Source organism: Prionailurus viverrinus, chromosome B2, assembly GCF_022837055.1.
Source record: "Prionailurus viverrinus isolate Anna chromosome B2, UM_Priviv_1.0, whole genome shotgun sequence".
Classification (NCBI taxonomy): domain Eukaryota; kingdom Metazoa; phylum Chordata; class Mammalia; order Carnivora; family Felidae; genus Prionailurus; species Prionailurus viverrinus.
In genome coordinates, this window is record NC_062565.1 from 43,981,763 (window position 1) to 44,008,085 (window position 26,323).

Consider the following 26,323-nt stretch of genomic DNA (forward strand, 5'->3'; position numbering starts at 1 on the left):
AGGACAAGTGGGGCCTGATGCGCGAGGACCAGAGCGAGCCATCAGCTGGAGGGCAACATCGGAGTGCTGCCACCCTAAACTTTGCCTTCAGATGAAGAATACAACCGTGAGAGTGAGTAAAACAAGGAAGTGTTCCCAGCGCTTTCCTGGGCTGCCTTAACATTGGTGAGAAGCTCCCAACAACCGCCGTCTGGACCTCAACGTTAGCTGCCCAGGCACAACAGCCCCAGGGAACCGAGCTCTTGCCTAAAGGCAGAGGGAGTTAGGAGGAAGCGTGCAGAGAACTCAGGAATTGCAATGGGAACCCAGGTGGACGTCCCAGCTCTGACGGTGACAAGCTGTCTGGAACGTGCCCCTCTCTGGGCCTCGGCCCCCTCACCTGACAGCAAGTAGGAGTAGCCTCACACACTTTCTAAGGTACTTTCTGGCTTTCGCATTTGATGAGTCTCTGTTTTTCCGCGTTACTGAAACATGAGAAACCACTTAGTTTCGTTCTTACCCCAGCCATCCACCATGCCATTAAAACCAAGAAACGGCCTATTTATACATTTAGTCAAGATGATGCATCTGACTACACCATGCAGGCATTTGCGGGGTGATATTCTCCCAGTTGGGGTGATGGATAGATAGATTGCAAGGTCCGTGCAGGAGCACACTCTTGCCTGTTCTTCTTTCCTGGGCTAGCACAAAGTTATGCACACAGTAGGCCCTCAACAATATATTGAATGACAAGATTTGAACCGAGACATCTAATCTTTCCCACCGAATCCGTCACGGAGCAAAGAATGTCCTGAGGAAACTTTGGGGGTTTGAAATGCATCTTGTAAAAGACAAAACTCTCCGTGCTCATCAAGTTGAACCTGGCTTGACATGCACCCTGTGCCAACATGCTAACTGAACAAATCTAGACACATACATCTGTTCGGATGGAAATCCTCAGTTTACAAGGATCCACTGCTTAGATGGTTCCTAACGTGCCCAAGAAGCATGGACAAATGGGCCTCAGGAAACCATTCAAAGGAGCACACTATAATCTGACGATCTTATAATGTCCTCAGGGAAGGAATGGGTGTTTCAAATTTGGCATTTAGAACGAAACAGGTCATTAAAGTTTCTTATATGTAAAATGCAGGTTTGGATTCAATAATCTCTGAGGAATTTTTGTTGTTTGGCTTTCTTTGATTATCCATACACTTGCATACCTTAGAAATAATCATTTTATACACGATGCTATACGCCATTCTTAGGGAAAAAAATATTTTTAGGTTCATTGCAGTGCATTCTGCACATATTGAGAAATCAAAAAGAAAAAAAAAATGTGTGTGTTTGGGGGCGGGGTGAAGGGTAAGGTAACAGAAGGAGAAACTCCCGTCCGAGGTCATCTTAAAATTTTCTGCTTCCGTATTTGGAAAATGGCTCTAGCCATCTTCACGTTACAGGTTGGAAAGAAAGGACTAATAAAATACACATCACAGAGCTCAAAGTGTAGTTGAATTTTTAAATTAAAATTTTAAAGCATGAGTCAAGTATACAAAGGACAGGTGCTTTTTAAAAAAGTATTTATATGTAGCTTCACCTTGTTCCAGAAGGGACTCGAGGTGGCATAATATAAACAAACTAAAGGTAAAATTCAGAGGAAGGAGAAACAAGGTTGGGTTGGGACAGACGCCATTGCAGAATGCCATGTAAAGGATCAGTAATATCTCTCTCTCTCTCTCTCTCTCTCTCTATCAAATTATATCTCTATATTATATATGATTATATCTCTATATAATATAGATCTGTCTATATAAAATATAGATATATTATATATAAGATACAGATATATATAATTATTATATATTATATATATTATATATAAGATACAGATATTATATATATTATTATATATTATATATTATATATAAGATACAGATATTATATATATTATTATATATTATTATATATTATATATATTATATATAAGATACAGATATTATATATATTATTATATATTATTATATATTACATATATTATATATAGGATACAGATATTATATATATATACATGTATGTATATATATATGTATGTATACATATATACATATATGTATATATATATATGTATCCCTTGTGGAGAGGCACATACTCATATATAGCATGAAATATACAAGGAGTTAAAAAATTTCTCTCTTCCTTGACTTGCTCAATTCTTTCTCCAAGTATTCTCCCATGTGAACATGTCCCATGTGAAAATCCCACAGCTTTTTGAGGATGGCAAACAGAAAACTTGCCTTTTTACAAGGGACTTAAAGAGATGAAGGAAAGCACCTGTGGTCACATAACTCGTTTTGACGGAACTAATAATTAAGATCTTTAAAAGAAAGAATGGGCTTCTGAAAAATTGTGTATAATTTCCTTTCTTGCAGGGCTTTGAGAAATAAGATAAATAACTGCCTACCTAGGTACCTTACATGGAGCTCTTCCTGAAAGAACATTAATTAGAATACGTGTTATCCCTGTAACTTACGGCTTTTACAAAGCCACAGTTTTCAAACATTTGAAGTTATTGACAATTGTGTAAACTATATTTAGTAAGAGAATTTCAATTTAAGCAGAGATTTAACAAGAATTGGGAGTATGGTGTGTGAAGCTTGCATGGAGGGTTGCTCCTATGTCTTTGAGAAGTTGGAGAGGCCAGTTTGTCAAGAATGGTGTGTACGTGTGGGGCGCCTGGGTGGCTCAGTCGGTTGAGTGTCCAACTTCAGCTCAGGACATGATCTCGAGGTTCATGAGTTCAAGCCCCGCATCAGGCTCGTGTGTGACACGGCGAGTTAGAGGGGACTGAGGTCCAGAAAATACTGAGGTGGACAACTGCCATAAACCTCTGGGAGCTCCTGCACGGTCTGAGTGCTACACATACGTAGCTGAGGGAGACTGTGGAGTCCATGGGAGACATGGGACAGTGATACGAGGTTCATGAGTTGCTGGGGGAGAGGCATCCTGCAAATTACTGGGTGGCCCTGGCGAAAATCGAGATGATGGCAAAACAGTTCGTTGGCACAAGAATGACAGGGTGCTGCAAATGAAGCAGACATGGGACTCTGGTGAGCAGCTTGGTGACTCCATTGAGTCCCTGGAGGCTGGATCATAGCAGGTGACCCTAGAGGACATCTGTGACTGTGGTTGAGAAGCTTGGGAGGGCAGCCGGAAGCCATGATGCAGAACGTCACAAGGGGAGTTAGGCCTGGGTGCTGTGGGTAGAGTCAGCAATGGTACCACTGTCATCTAAAACAACAGTGATGAGAAGTCAGGACTCCACCAGCTTCTGGTAAAGGGGCCAGAAAGCCACCTCCTTCTTCACCGAGGCGGTCCTTGGGTGCCGAAGCTGACTTTCTCTTCTTACCAAATATTTGGCTTTATTAACTTTTCGGCTACCTAATCTGTTTCTGCGTCTGCAGAATCTGTTGGGACTTGGCCTAGGCTGGGCAAGCAGCCTGGATGAGCCGCTCCAAACCTTGTGCTTTCATCTAACCCTATAATTTTGTAATGATCATCTTTTCTCTTTTTTAAAACTTTCAAGTTTTACTCTAGTTACATTGATTAAAAGTTTCCATTTTGGGGCGCCTGGGTGGCGCAGTCGGTTAAGCGTCCGACTTCAGCCAGGTCACGATCTCGCGGTCCGTGAGTTCGAGCCCCGCGTCAGGCTCTGGGCTGATGGCTCAGAGCCTGGAGCCTGTTTCCGATTCTGTGTCTCCTTCTCTCTCTGCCCCTCCCCCGTTCATGCTCTGTCTCTCTCTTTCCCCAAAATAAATAAACGTTGAAAAAAAAAAATTAAAAAAAAAAAAGTTTCCATTTTGTTCATATGAGTTTACTTTCATGACGCGCTGACACAATTCAATGAATGCTAACCAGTTTGGTACTCCTTCTAGAAAAGTGACTTCTAGGAGACAGAAGCAGCCTTCTGTTTGTCTCTGGAAAACATTCCAACGAAACAAGTATGTCTTTGATTTTTAGTGGATGTCAGATAGCATCACAATACGCGGGATTCCCGCCCCTGGAGCTAAGATACTTACCAATGTCGAACAAAACCAGTTACATAACTCACCCAGATGCCTTAGGTTAAGCAAGGCAGATTGCATTCATGACAGGTCAGAAATGGGAAAAATCCCAGCCAGTTTTGCTCACGGCAAAGAAGAGGGGAACGGGTATCTCCCGGAATGGATATTATTCTCAAACAATCCAAGGCAGTTGAAAGCAATGTAAAAATATCTTGGAAATCTTGGGTACAATTATGAAAAGGCGCACGATTTTTTTTCATCCTCTTCTATAATATACCTGTATTGTTTTATTAGACTGTATGCCACAGCGTGTAAGAGAGCTGGTCCCTGACCCTATTACTCTGAGTTTGAGAGCATAGCCATTACCAAACCCCCAGGGTCTGCAAGCAGCTTCAGAGACAATGTGGGGCTGGCTGGGTTCTATCGATTCTTAGTTCGTACCTTCACAAGTTCATTCCCGTTGCAGACCTCACGGCCGGCCTGTGCACTGGTGTATTGGGCTCCTTAGATCCGTGGGGTGTCAGAGCCCGCAGGAGTGGCAGAGGCCATGTCATTCAAGCCCTAGAATCTGCCAGAGCTGAATTTTAATACTCGCTCTGCCACTCAGTAGCTCAGCAATCTTGGGCCAGTGTCTCAACCTCTTGAGCCTCCATTTCTTCATCTGTAAACCAGCCCTCTTACAGCACCAGCCTCTTCGGGTTACTGTCAAATGTATGAGATAAAGCAAGTAAAGGGCTCAGCACAGTACCTGGCACGTGGTAAGTGTTAGCGATCATCATCACTCTGAGCAGAAAAACATTCCCCACCCTGAACAATGGTCAGGAAAAGTCTGAGTTCCGGGGAAATTGATGTAACGTCCAATGTAGGGGAAATTAATTTTTTTGGCATTCTGACACGAGGTGCATGACTGCTTAAAGAGTAGACAAAATCGACTGATACGAAGGTCAGATGTGGAGCGGAGACGGCAGCTGGATGGGCATCGGGGGAGAAGGTCCCCTTCATCCACGGCCACTGCCCACGTGGCTGGGTCAGATCAGGCATGAAAGCTTGGCTTTGACGTTAGTAGGCATCTATTGACCTCAAATTACTCCTTGCCAATTTGAGGTCATGAGCACAGAGAGTCCTCATGTGTCACGTCACAACCTCTTCCTAGATCCAAACGTCCCTTGGTGTCCTGTCAACTACATTCCGCTGTGGCACACAGGAGGATACCAGGTTACTAACTGGCACCCGATCCAATATTTTCTGAACATGCCTCATCATGAGACCTCCAGCGTTCTCGAAAAACAGAGTTCTCAGATGCCACACGAGATTTATGGAATCCAAGTCTTGAGGGGAGGGACTTGGGATCGTTTGAACAAAAGCCACAGGTGATTTGTGATTGGGCAAGTTTGCGAAACTGTGATGCAAAAAGCCAGAATGCAAATGTGTTAGTTAACTAAGATGTTACTCTCTCTGGACTTAACCCAATTAAAACATCCAGCTTCTTAAACGTCCCAAAGGTGTTACGCTAATTCTGGAAATTCCAAGCAGAACCCTAGGGAGGATTTATGCCTGAGTAAAGAGAATTCCTTAAATCCACTGTTAGGAGGGATGTTTATTAAATTTTACCTACATTGTTCTGTAGTTCCATAGTTGAAGAGAGTTCTGAATATGCTTGGAAGAAAAGCTGTAGAATGATCAAATGGTTAGAAACACCAAGCAAGAAAAAAAGATGCAAAGTAATTAAACTTATATAAGCCCCCAGGGGGTACCACTTCAGTGAAAGTCTTCATATTTGAGAAGAGATGTTATCCTACTGATCTTAAAATATACACTTCCCCCTACATTTTAACATCTCTGAAACCAGAATGTATCTTACAGCTGATTGGCTATAGTTTTTCTTAGTGATACATCAAATAACAGGGTTTCTCAACACAGCATCTTGTAGTCAATGAAATACTGAAACCGAGCACACGACCATGACATTCTCCTCCATTCCTACGCACGCGCAACAAGTGATCTAGGTGCCCCCTCTTGCCGGTGCATCTCCACAAACAAGCCTGACCACACCTGAAGGTCCAGCAGCCAATCAGTCTAACCCATCCGCTCACCCAGACTGCAGGATATCTCTACTCCTATAGCTCTTACTATCCGTACAACCTATTTTCTTCTGTTTCTCTTGCTTAGCATGTATGTTGCAACATAAATCCTGCCTGCTCAATTAATTTGGATGCTACTCTATCCCTTTATAAACATCTCGGCCTCTAAAACTAGGTGGTGAACAACACGAACACACAAAATTTGCCTGTCTCTTGTTTTTCCCCCGGGGCCTGACACAGAACTCCACCTGGCAATATTCAATAGATATGAAAGATGATGGCACTTCGGTAGGGTGACCATATACTTCATCATCCAAGCCAGGACATTTTGGAAAGTGAAAGGGGGCACTGTGAACATGGATGTGAGATAACGGGCATAAACGGGAACTCTCCCGGGCAAATGTGATTGATCCCTCTATATGGGAAAGTTTCTCCTAGTCTGTTGTAAACCTTTTTGAGGGCAGGGACAATGTTGTACTCACTCCTATTCCCACCATACAAATAGCACAGTGCTTCATACCTCATTGCCAAATTGGGTGTAACTCCTTCTTTATGTAAAAAATAATATGGACTTTTTAATTTTAATTTTTTAAAGGATTATTTTATTTTTGAGAGAGAGAGAGAGAGAGAGCATGCATGCAAGCAGGGGACAGGCAGAGAGAGGGGAAGACAGAGGATTGGAAGCATTCTCTGTGCTGAGAGCGGCGAGAAAGGAACCTTGCAGGTGTGATAAGATACGGATCTTGAGTTGGGAAGTCGTTGTCCTGGATTACCTGGGTGGGCCCAAATTAATGGTAACCAGAAGGTTCTTTATAAGGAAAAAAAGGGCAGAAGAGTCAGCGTCAGAGAGATTAGAAGCTGGTACACTGTTGCCTCTGAAGCTAGAGAATGGGGCCAAGAGTCAAGGAAGGTACTTGGCCTTGAGAAGCTGGAAAAGGCAAGGAAATGGATTCTCCCTGAGCGTTTCCAGAAGGATCGCAGCCCTGCCAACCTATTCTAGACCTCTGGCTTCCGGAACTGTAAGATAAAACATTTGTAGTAATTTGTTACAGCAGCCAGAGGGAACTACTCTACAATCTAACCTGTGAGAACCAATCAAAACCCAGCTCGTCCTCCATCCATTTTTGGATTCCTACAGCTGAATGTAACCTCTGCATGATTTAACCTCTTCCTCTTTTGGGCTGCCCTTACAGCATTTACTTTACCCAACAGGAATGTAAGCAAATATTAGCTTTTCTTATCCCCTTTTGAGATGTAAGTGATAGAAACCTAATTAAAATTAGCTTAAGCAAAGGGAGAACTTACTGAACCATGTGAATGGAAAAGCCCAGCGATGGAGCTTCAGGTAAACTTGGGTCCAAGGACTCAACATCATCGGGTATCAGGCTCCTTCTCTCGGCTCTGCATTCTCTGTGCTGGCTTTATTCCCAGGTAGACTTTCCATTTACAGTGACAACACTGATCACCAGCAGCTGCCACAGGCTTATGGCCTACCTATTTAGCAGCAGCTCCTGAAAGACTGACCCTCAACTGTTTCAACCAAAGTTTCAGGATTGACTCTTTTTGCTTTGGTCTGGGGCATGTCTCCATCACTGAACCAAGTCCTGTGGTCAATGGAGTGGAATTGGCTCTCCTAAGCCAGGCTTGGGTCAGAGTGAGAGTGACCAACTCATTCCAATTTTCCTGGGACTTTTCTGGTTTCAGCACTGAAAGCTCCGTGCCCCATGAAAGCCCTCGGTTCCAGGAAAATTGGGATCGTTGGTCACCCTAGGCCTCCATGCTGGAGATGAAGGGAGATGTGGTTAGCCCCAAATGACTCCCATAGACTAAATGTGAGAACAAAGTGGTTTCCCGGAGGAACCACCGGGAGAAGAGGAAACGAATGTTGGGCAGGCAAACCCAACAGAGAGATGTCCTCTCCATTTACCCTTCTAGATTAGAGGTCCTTGAAGGCAGGTACTGAACCTTACTTATTTTTGTATCTTTTTAAAAATTGGAGCACGTTTCTTTCTACCTAGGAAAGCCTCAAAAGACTTTATACCTGCACAACTTTATTAAATACTTGGAAAAATTCCTTTAGAGTGAGGAATGTCGAACACCGTATAGTTCATGATGGATACTACAGATTCACTTTTAACAGGAGCATGTAAAAATAGTTTACCATCTTACTTGATTGAGATTATTAAAAACTAATCTTGCAGAAAATGGGGTGGGTAGAGAGTTTTAGTTCCATGAACTTTCAAAGATCACCGAAGCACTGTCATTCCCACTGTCCTTTCCACCCCTTATATTAAAGATAAAACAGGCTTCGTCTTTACATCACCATCTAATATGTATTAAAAAGTGAAACTTAAAATACCGTAAGTGATTTGAGATTCTATTCACTAGTTTCGGTTTTGTTGTTTAATCCGAGGGAGCAGTGGACAGGAATTGTTTTCTTTTGGGCAGGGTGTGGCTTTTCCTCTGAAACTTTGTTTCCGTGACTTCTAACTTCTGACCCATTCCTGCCAGCAATGAGTTATGCACCCCAATTAGGAGTTTAAAAAAGAAATAGCTGCATAAAAAGCAATGTCTCTGATCTAGAAAACATGATAAAAAAAATTTAACTGTTTTATGCTAATGCTAAATCTTGAATCTAGTAAATGGGGGGAAAAGGAGAAACTGCCTCTAACATACTGCTTCCAAACCTGACTTTGGCTGTGGGAGCAAAGACTCGAATTGTAATTCGTTTTTGTGAATTTAGCCAAGTCACTTCTCTTGGAGGCACAACATTCATTTGTAAATGATGAGTTTAGATTATTGCTCCTTGCACATTTCAGTCTCTAACACAAAATGGGTTTCAACTTCCTCCATATTTCTAAGATTTATATAAAATTCCTTTTTCAAGGGGCTCCTGGGTGGCTCAGTCGGTTGAGCATCTGACTCTTGATTTCTGCTAAGTTTGCGGTCTCGAGGTTAGTGAGTTTGAGCCCCTTTCCTGGCTCTGAAGTGTGCTGTGCCTGCTTGGGATTCTCTCTCTGCCTCTCCCCCACACACATGCTCAGGAACACACACACACTCTCAAAACAAATAAATAAACTTAAAAAAATTCCTTTTTCAAGAGCTAAGCTGAAAGAACATTATAAATGAATGTTATTAGATTGCCAGCTAAATAAAACAATTATATATATATGTCTAAAAATCACTTCAGAAATGAAAAATTCATGATACTGTTACGCTTTCTTTTATTACCATTAAATCGCTCCAATGAATCTATAGTATGCTTTGTGGCGGAGTTTCTTTCACTTATTCCGCCTCACTCCCGTCGAGCAAGGAAGCACGGTTTGGGAAAGATCTCAACTCAAGGTTTGGACTGAATTGATCGCCTGGTAATTCCACATTCTTTGCTGGCTTAGATTTGGGCATATGACACAATTCTAGCTCAAGTAACTGAAGGAGATGGTTGCTGGAGGCTTCTGAGACAGAGGGAAAAAAAACCCTAGAAATCACGTCTGTTGCTCAGTGAAGTGAAAAATGAATCATATGGTTCCTTTTGCTACTGTTATATTTACTACTAGAGGAACCAGATTCCAAGTCTGTTAATAGCCCAGTGGAGAGTTAAAAGAATCTAGTACACGGTGACACTGTTGAGTTGCTAACATAATCGGTCCCGAAGCCTACATTACCTCTGGACTTCTTGTTTCACAAGATTATAAATATCCTTGTTAGTTATGTCCATCCAAAACACATTTTCAGTTGTGGTTGAAATAGTAAATATTTGAAGGATAACAGAATCTTGGTGCCAAAACATCCTTATGAATCATTTTGTCCCCCTGTTCTCAACGACATTATCTGTAAGAAGGAAACCAGACCGCATAGGACTCCCCGTTGTGACCCCGCCACGTGGGCAGTGGCCGTGGATGAAGGGGACCTTCTCCCCCGATGCCCATCCAGCTGCCGTCTCCGCTCCACATCTGACCTTCGTATCAGTCGATTTTGTCTACTCTTTAAGCAGTCATGCACCTCGTGTCAGAATGCCAAAAAAATTAATTTCCCCTACATTGGACGTTACATCAATTTCCCCGGAACTCAGACTTTTCCTGACCATTGTTCAGGGTGGGGAACGTTTTTCTGCTCAGAGTGATGATGATCGCTAACACTTACCACGTGCCAGGTACTGTGCTGAGCCCTTTACTTGCTTTATCTCATACATTTGACAGTAACCCGAAGAGGCTGGTGCTGTAAGAGGGCTGGTTTACAGATGAAGAAATGGAGGCTCAAGAGGTTGAGACACTGGCCCAAGATTGCTGAGCTACTGAGTGGCAGAGCGAGTATTAAAATTCAGCTCTGGCAGATTCTAGGGCTTGAATGACATGGCCTCTGCCACTCCTGCGGGCTCTGACACCCCACGGATCTAAGGAGCCCAATACACCAGTGCACAGGCCGGCCGTGAGGTCTGCAACGGGAATGAACTTGTGAAGGTACGAACTAAGAATCGATAGAACCCAGCCAGCCCCACATTGTCTCTGAAGCTGCTTGCAGACCCTGAGGTTTTGGTAATGGCTATACTCTGAAGTTCAGACCCATGGTGCAAAACGTAGACCTTGGTTTCTAAGGTCCACTATTATAGGTTACTAATCCAGGTGCTGGGTTTACACCCAGGAAATCCTCAATGCCTGAAAATAATTAACATATGATTCACATTCTTAATTCATTTAATTGCATATTTTAAAGTACCCACTGGGGCTACAGTATTGAATATGAAAGAAAATACCTTCTTGGAGCTTTGTTTTTTTTTTTTTTTTAAGTTTATTTATTATTGAGAGACACAGACAGAGCACAAGCATGGGAGGGGCAGAGAGAGAAGGAGACACAGAATCTGAAGCAGGTTCCAGGCTCTGAGCTGTCAGCACAGAGCCGGAGGCAGGGCTCCAACCCACAGAGGGTGAGATCATGACCCGGGCAGAAGTCAGACACTTAAGCCACTGAGCCACCCAGGCGCCCCTTGGAGCTTGTATTTTAAAGTGAGGGAAGGCAAGAACCAAATGAATCAAAAGCTCCATTAAATTCAATAAACATTTAGTAGGTACCTTTTCTGCTCCAGGTTCTGTATTTGGCACCGCAAATACAAAGAGAGGAGATACTATCCACTCTTTACTAAGTATACCAGGGTGACCCAAGTGTTAACAAATAAATCTACTTCTTTTTGGTATTCTTTCCAGTAGTAAGTTTAAAGTTGCAGTCTTCCGCTTGACAAAGCTTCCAACTAAAGGCAGGAGGACAGTCCCCTATGTATCTGTTGAAAGAGGTGCCCATTTCTCAGCTGGCTCCCTACCACAAGGATCGTGTTTCTGTGTTTCTTGTAACCTAACGTGTAAACTGCCTAGTACTCAACGTCCCTTGTAAAGGTGCTCACTTTTCCAGTAAAACAGGTGCTTTGGGTAGAATCACATCGTATTTATTCCAATTCATTAGAAGTGGCTGAAGCTGCTCCAGACATGGGCTGGGCTCTGGTGCAGCCAAAGTCGTTTTTCCTGCGGACACCGAAGCCAACAGGTGCGTATTAACTGGGGGCGAAGCAACAGCCAGAGGCCTTTCCTGGACCCCTTGGGTTTCAGCTCCCCTGAAGGGCACCTCGCCCTAGGATGATATGAAAGGGGCGTGGTGGAAGATAGAAAAGAACCTCTTCGAGGTCCAATGCTAACCCACCGAAGCAGAAGTCTCCAGGTGGTACCTGAATCTAACCAATCGCAAAGGAAGTTACATTTAACGCGGCTCCGGGAACCAATCAGAGGAAACGTCTCAGCCCCCGCCGCCCGCCGGGTTCCAGCTGGTTGGCAGCAGGTTCCGCTGTCGCGCGCCGGGCGGCTGCGCACAATCCGTAGCGGCCCCAGCCAAGCGGTTCTCGAGGAGGTTGGGGCTGTTGACAACCGCGGCTGGAGCGCCCGCCATTGCGCAGGCGCCTTAAGAAGATTTCTGCCTCGCCGGTGTCCCTTCGGGTCTCCCTTGCCCCCAGGATCCACGAGCGCCGCGTGCCGACAGTTCTGAGTTCCGCGTGCCGGCAGCGGGTGAGTGTGAGCCTAGCGCGCCCGCCTTCCGGAGGGAAATGCCACCACGTCCTCAGTCGCCAGGGGATTTGACACTGGAGGTGGTGAGAACCCCCTCCCCTCCCGTCTCCCAGCCTCAGGGGAGCTGGCGGGGACGTCCCCGAAGGGACCCGGAGGCGCAGGGACCGAGCTGAGCACAGCGAGGCAGAGGGCGTGTGGGAGGCGGAAAGAGCAGTTGGCAGGTGCTTTGGGAAGGGGGCGGGGGCGGGGGGGAGACTGTGGTGTGAAGGGCGGGGAGGGCAGTGGGCTGACCGCAGCGAAGGTGGGCAGCGTTGACAAAGAGGGGAGGCGGGCGGCGGGGTGGGCGTTTGCATCTGAATATTAGATCACAGCTCATGGTCATTATATAATCAAATGTAAGAACTAATTTCCTAGAAAACCAGTTAGCAAAGATCACATTTACGTGCTTTTTATAGGCTGGACGCCCTGTTAAGCACTCTCCAAACAATGCTTCCTTTTCTCGGTACAGCAACCCTATGAGATAATAGCGTCCCATTTATATAGATGAGGAAATTCAGGCTCAGAGAAGTGAAGAGACGTTCAGCATTGTGCAGCGAGTGACAAACAGATTCAGGTTTATACCGGCCCAGACCCCAGAATGGTTTTGCTTAACCACCAGGTGATCTGCTGGACTGAAGCCTGAACACTTGCCCAGTGTTATAGGAAGTCAGCTGTTGGTTTTAATGTTACGGTTTTTCTTTCCTTTCTTCCTTTCCCCCCAGAGGTTGTTCCAAGCTATTTTAAGGAAATTAAACTCACTTGAAAGCAAGGAGGAGCTGTTTTAAGTATTTGAGTATAGCCACAAAGTAATTTGGGAGAAGTTTTGATGAGAACACAAGAAACACAAGAAGTAGCTGTTTTGAAGACACTAGAAAATTTTGTGAGCCCTTGAAAATTGGAGAATAACTTAGACTCCTAGAATTTTTAAGACTGAGTAAATCTTCTAAAGAGGAGTTACGTTTTTTTCTTTAAACACCAAGAAAATAATAATAATCTAGAGGAAATCACCAAAGTTCCCCAGGCCCATAGACAATAATGTTATTTTGTTTTAAAGCTGTATAAAAGTTTAATTATACATATTTGTGAAGTCTTTAGAATAGAGCTTTTGTGTGACAGAGCAGATGGCCAGCTAATGGTGACAAATACCTTTCACCATTTCCTGTAACTGTTACAGTCTCCTCTCCCAACTTCACACGGGCTAAGAATGCCAGTGCGAATTGTCTGACATGCATTCCACCCAGGTAAAAAAAAATCATCCCAGAAGACTTGGAGCATGTTCTGTCCCCTGAATTGAAGACAACTACTTACTACTTCTGGTTGCTGTTGGGATGTTTGAATATAGTCCGGATGAGTCTGCTTTTTTTTCTTCCCTCTGCTATTTTTTTTTTTTTTTGGTTTGAAAAATTACAGAATTTTTCTCAAAGTTTAGTAATACATAACGTATAGTGATTTTGAGTTCTTGAAAATTACTTGAGAACTTCTCACCGGTATTTTGTTGCTAAGAGATTGACACCCCCTGTTAGAACGAAACAGAAGGCAGTAGACGTAGATATGGGCACTGTTAATGAAGGATGCTCTGACATGAAAGGTTTTGGTAATTGTTGGGAGTTTATTACTAGTTTTGTGAACTCGCTGTTACTAGACTCGTAAACTTGTTGAGGGCGTGAATTAGTAAGGGCGTAGTAAAGCTGCTAAATTGCTTTCTGAGCTTGGCCAATCACTGGACTTCAGCTCCCTTACATGTAAAAAGAAGGGGTTGGACTAAATTATTTCTAATTATTCTGCCCATCGTAGTACAGACTTTCTCCTAACATAACAGCTTTGTAACTCAAATGGATAAAGGGAAACTTAAACGTGAGAGCCTGTCCTGTAACACTGTATGCACCCCCATCTCACAAACACCGAAACTAAATCTGAGAGAAGTTAAATCTTCCCACTGTTGCCCATCTACTAAATGTGAGCTCAAGTTCTGGGATCATTCTGAATTCGGAGCCTACAGTCTTTCCACTCTGTGCCTCTAAGCCTGGGGACGAGGATCCTAACAGTGTGCTAACACATTCCTGAACCCCAGGATAAATAGCACGTATACCTTGAACATCCTTTTCATTCAAGGTTTGCAGAAGAAAGATTTTGACTTGTATGTTTTTTGAGAAAGAGGGTCAGACACAGGTTTTCGTTTTGCTGTCCTTTTGCATTTGGAAGGTGGTATAAGACATTTTCATGTTAAAACACCCCAGGTCTGTATTATGGAGTACAGATTTCACACAATTTTGGAGGTAAATTGAGACATCAAAGATGTTTCCCGTTTTCTGGCAGGGCATTTCAGATGCTTTTAAGATGACAATTTCATTCCCTCCTTTTTTGTTGTTGATGTTAATACAATAGTTTTATTGAGATAGAATTCACATATTATCCAGTTCACTCATTTAAAGTGAACAGTTTTGTGGAGTCCTGGAGCCATCACCACAGTCAATATGAGAGCAGTTTCATCACCCCCAAAAGATACCTCCTGCCCATTGGAATTTCCTCGTCATTTCTCCCCAGCCCCTTGGCCCAGGCACTACTAATGTACTTTCCATCTCGAAGAGATTTGCTTATCCTAGGTATTTCCTCTAAAAACTCCTACAGTAAGAGATCTTTTGTGAGCGCCTTCTTTGACTTCGCATAATGCTTCAAGGTTTCTCCCAAGTTGTAGCGTATGTTCATTCCTTTTTATTTTATTTTATTTTATTTTATTTTATTTTATTTTATTTTATTTTTTATTTTTATTTTTAAAAAAAAATTTTTTTTAACGTTTATTTATTTTTGGGACAGAGAGAGACAGAGCATGAACGGGCGAGGGGCAGAGAGAGAGGGAGACACAGAATCGGAAACAGGCTCCAGGCTCTGAGCCATCAGCCCAGAGCCCGACGCGGGGCTCGAACTCGCGGACCGCGAGATCGTGACCTGGCTGAAGTCGGACGCTTAACCGACTGCGCCACCCAAGCGCCCCATTATTGCCAAATAATATTCCATTGTATGGCTCTGCCATACAGTGTTCAAAATGCAAGTTCCTGGCTTTTACTCCAGCTTGACTGAGCCGGAATTTTCCCGGTGTAAAGACTGGGCAGCTGCACTTGTAAGGAGCTTCCCTCAGTGATTTTTAGGTCTACTGTGCTGTCATAGATGATATGCAAAGAGAATTGACAAGGCTGGCAACAGATGCTTTACCCAGGGCAGCTCTGTGGTGAGACAACGGGGAGGCTGTTTTGCAGGTTTGGGGACCTAAGGAAAGGAAAAAGACTTGGAGGTGCAGAGAGTGCATTCGGCCTGGTGTACATCAGACCTGACTTGCCTGCAGAGCTGCCTGTGCGGTGGGATTGGTGGCGAATGTCAACTGGTTCCTGAGGGAAAGAGCCAGGGCAGTAGATTATGGTTTTAAAAAACGTATTTGGGAGTGTCTGTAAGATACCGCACCACCTGTTTGCTGTTGTAGTTCACTCTTTCTGGAAACAAACATTTGTGCCTGGGAATGTAGCTGTCCCGCAAGAGAAAACAGGGAATCCGCCAAGTTCAGCTTTCATGGTCTCCACGCAAGTTCTAAGGTTGCTGGAACCCAGGGCAGCAGCCTGCACAGCATTGTGGTATGGCCGCACTTGTGCTGATGGTCCGAGGGAGGAGGCGAGTTGTGCCTAAACACTAGGTCAGGAGCACCAAATACTGAATGGAAAGAGAAATGCTGCTGTCTGTCTCGATTCTTGAGAGTTGATATTGCTGAGCTGTAGCCGGGGCTGTGTCTGTGCAGAGTGTCTCTTAACTCTTTTCTTTGGAGCAGTGATTTGATTTTGCCATTCTGTACTGGTTTTGGTTTCCTGGATGGCATCAGCAACGGATGGTCCGTGCACCACACCCAGAAGGTAGCCCATCTCGGGTTAAAATGGTAGACTTTGCAGGCCCAGAGATCCTCACGGACAAGATTCTGTGCCTTTCTGATGTTTGCAACTGTTGAGTCCCCTGGTTCCGAGAGGGTCACAGCTTCAGTCAACAAACGTTTGAATGACTGTACATACAAAGATCATCTACCTGGTGGTGTGTTTGAAGGAAAGAAAGTCTCTGTCTTCAAGTCATTGCGGTTTAGTTGGGAGAAAGAAGAACACACAAACGGCTCATGAACTTAATCATCATGTCAGCTCACTGCTGCTTATACCTGGGACCTCCAGGCACATACCCCACCCCCCGCCTCTCTGGCAGCCATACCTTGGGTCTTACTCTGAAATAGTGACTTCACTCACCTCACTCTGACCACAGTCTCACATTCTTGCAGCTTCCTTCAAAACCTCCGGTCGGGGGGCACCTGGGTGGCTCAGTCGGTTAAGCACCAACTTCGGCTCAGGTCATGATCTCTCGGTTCGTGGGTGTGAGCCCCAGATCGGGCTCTCTGTTGTCACAACAGAGCCCACTTTTGATCCTGTCCCTGTGTTTCTCTGCCCCTCCCCACTTACACGCACATGCTCTTGCTCGCTCTCTCAAAATAACTAAACTTAAAAAAAAAAAAAGAAAAGAACCTCCAGTCCAGGAGCCTTTCCACTTCGCACATCTGTATCGGTTTCATCTTAAGCGCTGCAGTTCAGACTTCAGTCACTCCCGAGGACCTTCAGCTTCCTTCATTATACTTCAGTTTCTGGCAGAGTCTCATGCGCAGGCAGGATCGGCTGCCTGTTCATGCCTGTGCTGGGGCGGCCGAATTGCTAGAAAAAACCGGTCAACAGTGTCTCTAACAATTCATGACGCCCGCTGTCAACTTTGACCACCAGTCCTCACTGTTTCCCTGTACCCTCTCCCGTTCTCCACGTTGGCCACTTCAGACATTCTCTGTGATTCTCAAAACCCTGAACCTTTTACCACCCTACTCGCTCTCAATAATCACCCCTGCCTCTTGGAACACAGAGAATGCAGCTCCCTTCATCTCCAGCCCTCACACCTGTTAGCTAACTTAGCCTTTGCTCCCTCTCTCTCCTATTGCAATGAAAGAGATATCCCCTCCATCTAAAGTGGACCATCCTGCTTAAATCACCTACCCTGCTTTCTTAAGGACCAAAGATGATAGAGACTGAAGGCAGGGAGATTTATTATGGGAAAGCTATTTTTATAATCAGTGGATTGTCAGAAAAAAATAATGAAAAATCAGGGAGAGCTATGAGCCTGGGGTATTAGGGAGAATGGTTATGTTGTTGATAGTAAAAAGGAAGTTTAAGGGATATGGTGATGAAAGTCATTTCAGCAGCTGTTGGATTTCTTCAGAAGTTAGTACAGCATCCAAGTCCCTGTAGGCTTTGTCTGTCAACCTCATGTAAATACTGGGAACGTATAGATTGAGACGAGATCTTTTACTCAAGTAATATTTATTTCTTATCCTTCTTTTCCTGCCAGTATCTTCAACAGGAACTGGTGATGAGCCAATATGGTAACATTTCCACCACTTATCTCTGTGGGTTAGAAGGAACTTGGGGGTGGGGGGCGCCTGGGTGGCTCAGTCAGTTGAGCGTCTAACTCTTGATAACGGCTCAGGTCATGATCTCAGAGTCTTGATATCAAGCCCCATATTGGGCTCTGTGCTGATAGCGTGGAGCCTGCTTGGGATGCTTTCTCCCTGTGCTCACACATGCGTGCTCTCTCTCTCAAAATAAATAAGTAAACATTAAAAAAAAGATAAAAGGAACATAGAGTACTTGTCATTAAACTGGAAAAATAATCTCCTCTGGAGCCCCTGAAGGCTTGGTATTATTTCTGTTTTGTGCAAAGGGATCATTTTTCTTTCTTTTATCTGTTCTTAAGAAGTCTTTTTTTTTCTTCAAGATTTTATTTTTAAGTAATCTCTACACCCAACATGGGGCTTGAACTTATACCCTGCGATCAAGAGTCTCGTGTTCCACTGAGTGAGCCAGCCCGGTGCCCCTGTTCTTATTAAGTTTTTAGGATAATTTCTGCTACTACAGACAAGCAAGGCGACCAGACAGGAATATCTGTGTGGAGTGTAAGAGCGGTCTGTATCCCCTTCAGAGCATGAAGGGTGGGTGGAGCAGGACATACATAAGTAGGAAATTGGACAAGTAAAGACAGTTTTCGCCCCCAATTTTAGCTTTATTCAATTATCTTTCAGTAAATGGCACTATGTAATTTTGAGTAGATATAAAGCTGGTATATGAAAGTTTGTAAATTTTGATTCTCTTCTCCTGATGGCTAAACTTCTGAAACTGAATCCAAATCAAAGCAGCACTACTACTTATGAACTGTGTTTTTATATTTTAGGAACCCTGATTGCTCTCCTTCAACACATTCATTATGAAGTTATTAGTAATACTTTTATTTTCTGGACTTATAACTGGTTGTAGAGGTAACTCTTCCCATAGTTTGCCACCCAAGTTACTACTGGTGTCCTTTGATGGTTTCAGAGCTGACTATCTACAGAACTATGAATTTCCCCATCTCCAGAATTTTATCAAAGAAGGAGTCCTGGTGGAACATGTTAAAAATGTTTTTATCACAAAAACATTTCCAAACCACTACAGTATCGTGACAGGCTTGTATGAAGAAAGCCATGGCATTGTGGCTAATTCCATGTATGACGTAATCACGAAGAAACATTTTTCTGACCTTGATGACAAGGATCCTTTTTGGTGGAATGAGGCAGTACCTATTTGGGTGACCAATCAGCTTCAGGAAAACAGATCCAGTGCTGCTGCTATGTGGCCTGGTACTGACGTGCCCATTCACAATACCACACCTTCCTATTTTATGAATTATAGCTCTTCAGTGTCATTTGAGGAGAGACTAAATAATATTACCACGTGGCTCATCAATTCAAATCCACCAGTCACCTTTGCAACCCTCTACTGGGAAGAACCAGATGCAAGTGGCCACAGATATGGACCCGAAGATAAAGAAAACATGTACAGAGTGTTGAAAGAAATAGATGACCTTATTGGTGAGCTAGTCCACAAACTCAAGGTGCTAGGATTGTGGGAAAATCTGAATGTGATCATTACAAGTGATCATGGGATGACCCAGTGCTCTAAGGACAGACTGATCAACTTGGATCGCTGCATTGATAATTCAAGCTACGCTCTTATAGATTTGACTCCAGTTGCCGCTGTACTTCCTAAAATAAGTAAGTAAACTTTTAGCTGAGGGATATTTGGGAAGGGGGCGATTGAACGAGGAGGAGGGCGTGTCAAAGAATGCGGCTCTGGCTTTCTGTAGTACGGTACCATATATTCGTAAACTTGCTCAGAGTGAGATTCTGGGTTTTTCCCCTTAATTTGTAAGTCTTGAAGCAGTTAGTTTAAGGTTCATGTTCAAGGAGATTATTTCTCTGCTTTTTGATGTGTTTCTTCATTATTCACACTAATGGAAAAGGACATTGTTGTCCTTTGAAAACAACTTGGATATTTGTGTGAGATATATTCTTTGTCTACTGATCTTAGAATTCGTAATAATATGTAATTATTTCATCTTTTCTTAGGAAGCTATACATAAAAATTGTCCCCTTTTGTATAAAAGCCTACCAGGGAGAGTCACAAAATGAAAAAAGAGATATGTGAATGCTTGGAAAGATAGAAGTGTGTGTGTGTCTGTCTGTCCATCCCCAACAATGTCACATAATTATTATTGCTCTGAATTTTTAAGAATTAAAAGTGATTTAATCGATGGTATTGTTCAGAATTTATTTCCAATTATTCTAGTTAGAAATACTTATTTTCCTTATCATTCAATTGTGATTTTTTTTCCTTTACTGTTTCCTTTTTCTTCCAGATACAACAGAGGTTTATAACAAACTGAAAGTCTGTAGCCCTCACATGAATGTTTATCTCAAAGAAGACATTCCTGCCAGATTTCATTACCAACATAATAATCGAATTCAGCCTATTATTTTGGTTGCTGATGAAGGCTGGACAATTGTGTTAAATAAATCATTACCAAAATGTAAGTATTTAGGATATATCTGTTGTATCCTGGGGATAAATCACACATTGTGACGTATTTCTCTTAACAGGGTGCTTTGATTTAGAGACTTTAACACTGTATAATCAGTTCACTTTTTGACTGGATAATTCGTAGGTTTTCATTCAACAGCAATTTAAAACCGTATTTCACCTTTAGAGAAGGGTGGGTGACCTTGAGGGCAAAGGTGTAGATGTACTTTCTTACCCACATTGCAGTTACTGTCAGTAACGTTCAAGGTTGGTTCTCTTGACTTGTAGAAAATGGCAGAGAAGTAAAGAAACGGTAAAAGGGGACAGATTCGATAGTTCAAATGCCTGTTTATTTTTTGTGTGCATTAATAAACATTGTCCAAGTATCCCAAAGTCTTTCCCCAGTGATGAAGTCGTTTACCTGAGTGCTGTTGCTCTTTGGAACACTGGGAAAGATTCAGAAGGTAAACAAACAAAAACCTACCAAGTACACAAAACAGGTGTATCAAAATCTCTCCTGAAGCTAAGGAAATAATAGGGGAGAGTTACAGGTCTTCCCTGAACCCAAGCTTATTCATCCATATGTTAAGTTCAATTTGAATACTTTAAAAAAAAATCTGGCTTTGTACAAGTCTGTAGCAGGAGTCAGAACATTTCTGTAAAAGACCAGATAGTAAATATGTAGGCTTTATAAGGCAGCTGGTCTCCATCTCAGCTACTCAATTGCGCCTTTGCAGCGGGAAAGTAGCCCTAGACATTATGTAAACGAACTGACATGGGGGGTGAAATTTTGTTTACTGAAACAGGTAGGGGACTGAATTTGTCCAGGGGCTGTCATATGCAGACCCCTGATCTACAGCACATCAGAAGCTTCAGACAAGGATAAGATAATGGTTATTGGAATTTATATGTTCTTTACGCTTATATACTCACTGTTGAAAACTGAGAAAATACAGAAAAGTTTAGAAACGAGAAAAAAAAACCAACTATCCATAATCCCTCCATACAAAGGTATAGACAGATGTGAATTGTGGGAGTTTCCCCCTTCTATACTTTTTTGCTGTTACATATACACGTATATTTTTATACTGCTGAAATCATAATGTCTATATATAGAGTTTTCTTCTGTTTTTATTATATTGATCACATGCATTATTTTTATTATGAAATATTTCAAACATAAAATTAAAGGCTAATATAACAAAAACTGATCTACCTTCCACTCAGTCATTTGCACTTCATATGAAACCAGGAGCTTATCAAATCCAACTGGTGTACGTTAAAAGGGAATATTTGCCAACACAAAGCCAAAACCTGAGATTCTGGTGTTGGGGTCATATCAGAGACTATCCTGTCATGTTTTCCTTTGAGTTAGATTTGGAGTTACAGGTTGGTGATCTGGTTAGACTTCACATTCAGTACAAGAATCCCTTCTGTATTCTCAATTCTGTGGCCTCCGGATGTTAAGGTGTTCATTAACTGTCAGGAAATCAGTATATTGTATCATCCCGTCTCTTATCACGGGAGCAACTGACGTGGGTAAGGCTGCAGATTCACTTCTTCCCCATTCACTGGACGCACTCACTTTTGCTCTCCAGTTATTTAGGACCCTCAGCCCACCCACTCTTTTTCTTTTATAATCACTCGTGCTCTTTGCATGCAGACGGTTCTGGAAATTGAAGGGTGAAGTAAGTGGGGCCAGAACTGAAAGATAGGTACCTGAAGTCAAGAAATAGTTTTAAAGTCTCAGGTCATGACCAGTTGGGAAAAGCGGTATGTGTGTCTGTGTGAAATGGGGACATGGCTGAGTTGAAAAAAATAGAAAATTTTATTTCTAGCCCCATCTGGTCCAAATTAATTGGAATTAATTTTAACAGATGGGAATTACACTGGCAAGAATCAGCATATTTCCGTTGGAAGCAAGTTATTTTGTAATAGAAAGATCATTCTTTCTGTTAAGAACTAACATAATTTTGTTCTTTTTTTCAGTAGGTGACCATGGTTATGATAATTCTTTGTCTAGTATGCATCCGTTTCTAGCTGCCCACGGACCTGCATTTCACAAAGGCTACAAACACAACACAATTAACAGTGTGGATATTTACCCAATGATGTGCCACATCCTGGGATTAAAACCACGTCCCAATAACGGAACCTTTGGTCACACTAAGTGTTTGTTAGTTGACCAGTGGTGCATTAATCTCCCGGAAGCCGTTGGAATTGTTATCGGTGCGCTCTTGGTCTTAACCACGCTAACGGGCCTCATAATAATCATGCAGAATAGACTGTCTGTACCCCGTCCGTTTTCCCGACTTCAGCTGCAAGAAGACGATGATGATCCCCTAATTGAGTAATGCTTGCTGGAATTTATACAGAGTATCTTTAATTATACATGAAACCAAGGATACATTCAAGGGATGGTGTTATAACTATGAAAAATCTACTTTGAAAGACAAAGAACTTAGACCAAGCATGCTAGAGTTATTTTGTTTTTCCCTGTGCTTTGTTTTGGTGCATCAGCTAATACAGAACAACCGTGACCATAGTTAAAATTGCTAGTAAATCATTGGTTAACACCACCGAGTTCTCTAACTAGAAACTTTTTTTAAGAAAAATACTGCCTCTGCCTTTTTCTTGCAATGAAGATTTGACACAATTTTAAAGGAAAACATACCAAAATGTAGTAGGCATGCTTTTCTAATAAATTTTTATATTTGTAACCGAAACAACAGAAATCTTTATGCAGTTAGAGGATTTTGTGTATCAGGAAGGAAAAGTTTTCTATATTTTTATACTTCTTAACCTTAATAGAGTTTGTATCCTAAGTTCACCTGTGACGTAGGAAAACCTCTGTGATGGTTAATAAAATCAGTTAACCAGGCAGAACAGATCTAGCACGTGAAGAAATTATTTTAAGAAAAGCTATTATAAAACACAACACAAAGACCATGTGATACAAAGCCTCAGTCTCTACCATTGCGTCTTTGTTTAGACCTGTAAGCTGTTGAAGCCTCAAAAGATCTCTTTTGAAGATTGTTGCTAATAAGAAACTAAGAAAATAGAATTGCTTTCCTCTGTTTGTGCTTAGCGCCTTCGTGTAAGTTATTCATTTGTGTGTGCGCAAGTGTGTTTGTGTGCACAAGTATGCAGACTTCCTGTGACTTACAGAAAGTGTCAGAGGTAGGCTGGTCTGTAGGCTGACTTCCACAGAACGTGGCTGTCAGGCAGACGGTATAATTGCACTTCATATTTGTTTACTTTCTTCTGACTCACAAGCTAAAATCCTAACTGAAGAAAATTCATCAGCTTTTGTTACCATTTTTTACTTTCTCATGTTTATTATAGCCAGAGGTATCAAGTCCTGCAGAAAAACTGATGACCTGAATACAAATCTGGTTTCAATTGGGTCAGGACGAGGAAGAGAGATTTTGATACCTAACCTTTGGGACATTATGCCTACTTTTTAGGCATGGGATTTGGTATCTTTTGATCTTTTCCACTATTCATATGTTAAGTGGCAGAATTTAAGCTTAAACTCTAAGCACTGTTAACATTCTGTAGCCTGAGTGCCACCTCTGACTTTTTTTTCAGTGTTTGGTTCACAGAAATAATCACTCTGCTCCTATTTTCGTAAACATACGTGTTCAGAGCTAAGGATTTGCTGTGAAGAATCACCATCCTACCTTGCTAGGTGGTACTTTCTAATAATCAAAATTAATATGCGGAAACTGAGTTGTATCTGTTAAAGAAAAAACTGGCTTTAAGAACCATCCATCAGGACCTGAGGCAGGCCATTAATAGTGTGAACTTGAAAGTGTTGACAATATAAAATAAACTGGGTAACTGTCTTTCAGATAAAAATAAATTATCTACAGCAAATATACAGCCCAGTTAAATGTTGATTTTCTATGATAGTAAAAAATGCTGCCAGTCATCAAACATATAATGCATCCTGTTTGGTCACTGCTAATTTTGTGATCTTAGCATTTGATGCCTATTGTTTTGGGGGTTCTTGAGAAGCATTTCTACAACCTGCATAAATAGTCCATGCTATTGGTCATAAGTAGACTGTGTTAAGAACAGCATAATAAACAAATGAAATAAAACCAATAGGACTAATTTTGCTTTTTGACAAATTTTGATTTTTTTTCCTCACATGAAAGTTACCCTAAAGTTAATAGTTTTTCTGAACAAAATAAAAGAAAATTTTCTATTTCAATTTCCATTAAAAAAAAAAAAAGACTGGAACAGCCACATTTAAAACAGTAGACACATTTTGAAGTATCTAAAATAGAATATTTCATACTAGCCCAATAGAGCTTGGTCCCTACAATGCCGTGAGTTTTCGTGATCGCATTAGTTTGGTGGTTAGGAGTTTCAGAAATCTATACACAGCATCCAGCCTGTGAGTGGACTTCATACAGGATGAAAGAGCCTGTCAGTGTCTTACCCTTTTGAATAAGACCTTTACATATTTGTCTTTCATTCCATTCTCAAAATATTAACTTTAATTAAAATTGTAAAATTTTTTATGTATATATGCTGATGGGACAAAACAGTATTTATTTGCTCAAAGAGACGTTTATATATTATTGAACTTTGTGTTAATTCATTTGTATCTTTGAAAAATTACCATCGCTAAAGCCAATGACTCCTCTCGTGCTCTGAGAAAATCTTTTAGCGAAGCCAGCCCTTTACATTAAGGTTTTGGTGTGGATTTTGTTAAATAAGTGACTCCTATATGTCCTGACATGTTTTCTGGGTGATAGGAAGTATTTGGCTCTGGGAAACACTTAACTGTTGATGACAACAATACTCAAAGGTAATAGGAACACTTTTAAAAAAAATTTTTTTTAATGTTTATTTTTGAGAGAGACAGAGACAGAATGAGAGTGGGTTAGCGGCAGAGACAGAGGGAGACACAAAATCCGAAGCAGGCTCCAGGCTCTGAGCTGTCAGCACAGAGCCCGATGCGGGGCTCGAACCCACAAGCTGTGAGATCATGACCTGAGCCGAAGTCGGACGCTCAACTGACTGAGCCACACAGGTGCCCCAGGAACACTTTTTATTAAGTAGTTTTTGTTCATTCAGTGAGTGAATTCAGAGTAAGTACATTTATGCGTTGGTGGTATAGTGATGAGCATAGCTGCCTTCCGGAATAAGTACATTTATAAGGACAGTTCTGCTGTTATTAAGGTGCGAGTTCTGGTAAACGGCAATAGAATTCGAAGGTAAATTATTCCAGTGCTCTGTATTGTAGGCCTTGTGTTACGGTTTCATCAAGCTTGGTATAAGAATTTAAAGATAAATTCTTGGAATATTAAAGGATTAAACATGCCTTTGTATCGTTCTTGGGTGGCTCCCCCTCTTGTCCATATCTGGTAAGATTTAAGGATGATGGCATTTAATTCCTTTTATTTGGAGGTTTTGCTTCATTGCGAATGCATAAAGTTACAAGTGAAGGACAAAGATGAGATGGAAGGTGTGGATTTTATAGTCATTTCCTAAAATAGCGTGTAAATAAAATGACATGAGTATGCTTTAAAGAAGTCTTTATGTGGTGCCTTAAGTTGAAGTAAAATATATTTTGACTATATTGTTTGAATCCATAGTGAATGACTTTGCTTATGATTAAAAAATTTTATGTGAATAAAAACATTTTTACTGTAATTATTAAATATAGAATGCAGTGTTACTGATTTTTTAATTTGTCACCCTGCAAAATACACACACTGTGACAGATGTTGACCTGACCCAGTAATACTGCAAAAATCCACATGGGTGTTCATTAGAGACTTTTTAAACTTTTTATTTATTTTTATTAAGTTTATTTATTTTTGAGACAGAGAGAGACAGAGCATGAATTGGGGGAGGGGCAGAGAGAGAGGGAGACACAGAATCAGAAGCAGGCTCCAGGCTCTCAGCCATCAGCCCAGAGCCCGACGCGGGGCTCTATCTCACAGACCGCGAGATCGTGACCTGAGCTGAAGTCGGATGCTTAACCGACTAAGCCACCCATGTGCCCCTACAGACTTTTTTAAAAGCCAGGATTACGTAAATATTTAACCAAATTTTTATTTATTTTTCTTATTTTTTTAAATATTTATTTTGAGAGAGAGAGGAAATGTGAGCAGGGGAGGGACAGAGAGAGAGAGAGAGAGAAT

The 26,323-nt window shown here is 41.9% G+C and overlaps 1 protein-coding gene across 3 annotated transcripts; it reads left to right on the forward strand.

Annotated features, from left to right (window-relative positions):
- The first annotated feature begins 11,947 nt into the window (after positions 1-11,947).
- ENPP4 (ectonucleotide pyrophosphatase/phosphodiesterase 4) lies at positions 11,948-25,829 on the forward strand. 3 transcript variants are annotated; one of them, XM_047859753.1, is made up of 5 exons: positions 11,948-12,168; positions 17,617-17,650; positions 18,496-19,354; positions 19,999-20,169; positions 22,149-25,829. In XM_047859753.1, exons 3-5 carry the CDS (start codon positions 18,529-18,531, stop codon positions 22,511-22,513), a joined length of 1,362 nt encoding a protein of 453 aa, XP_047715709.1. In that variant the 5' UTR covers positions 11,948-12,168; positions 17,617-17,650; positions 18,496-18,528; the 3' UTR covers positions 22,514-25,829. The 3 variants fall into 3 exon arrangements, with proteins under 3 accessions (XP_047715709.1, XP_047715708.1, XP_047715711.1); XM_047859752.1 differs by lacking the exon at positions 17,617-17,650; XM_047859755.1 differs by lacking the exons at positions 11,948-12,168; positions 17,617-17,650 and adding an exon at positions 12,179-12,389.
- The last annotated feature ends 494 nt before the right edge of the window (positions 25,830-26,323 follow it).

What these genes read in the sequence shown, in the direction of transcription:
- ENPP4 (XM_047859753.1), top strand. Translation starts at nt 18,529, where the DNA reads ATGAAGTTATTAGTAATACTTTTATTTTCTGGACTTATAACTGGTTGT. An exon ending in CGCTGTACTTCCTAAAATAA is followed by an intron (nt 19,355 to 19,998) that starts GTAAGTAAACTT and finishes TTTTTCTTCCAG; the next exon opens with ATACAACAGAGGTTTATAAC. An exon ending in AAATAAATCATTACCAAAAT is followed by an intron (nt 20,170 to 22,148) that starts GTAAGTATTTAG and finishes TCTTTTTTTCAG; the next exon opens with TAGGTGACCATGGTTATGAT.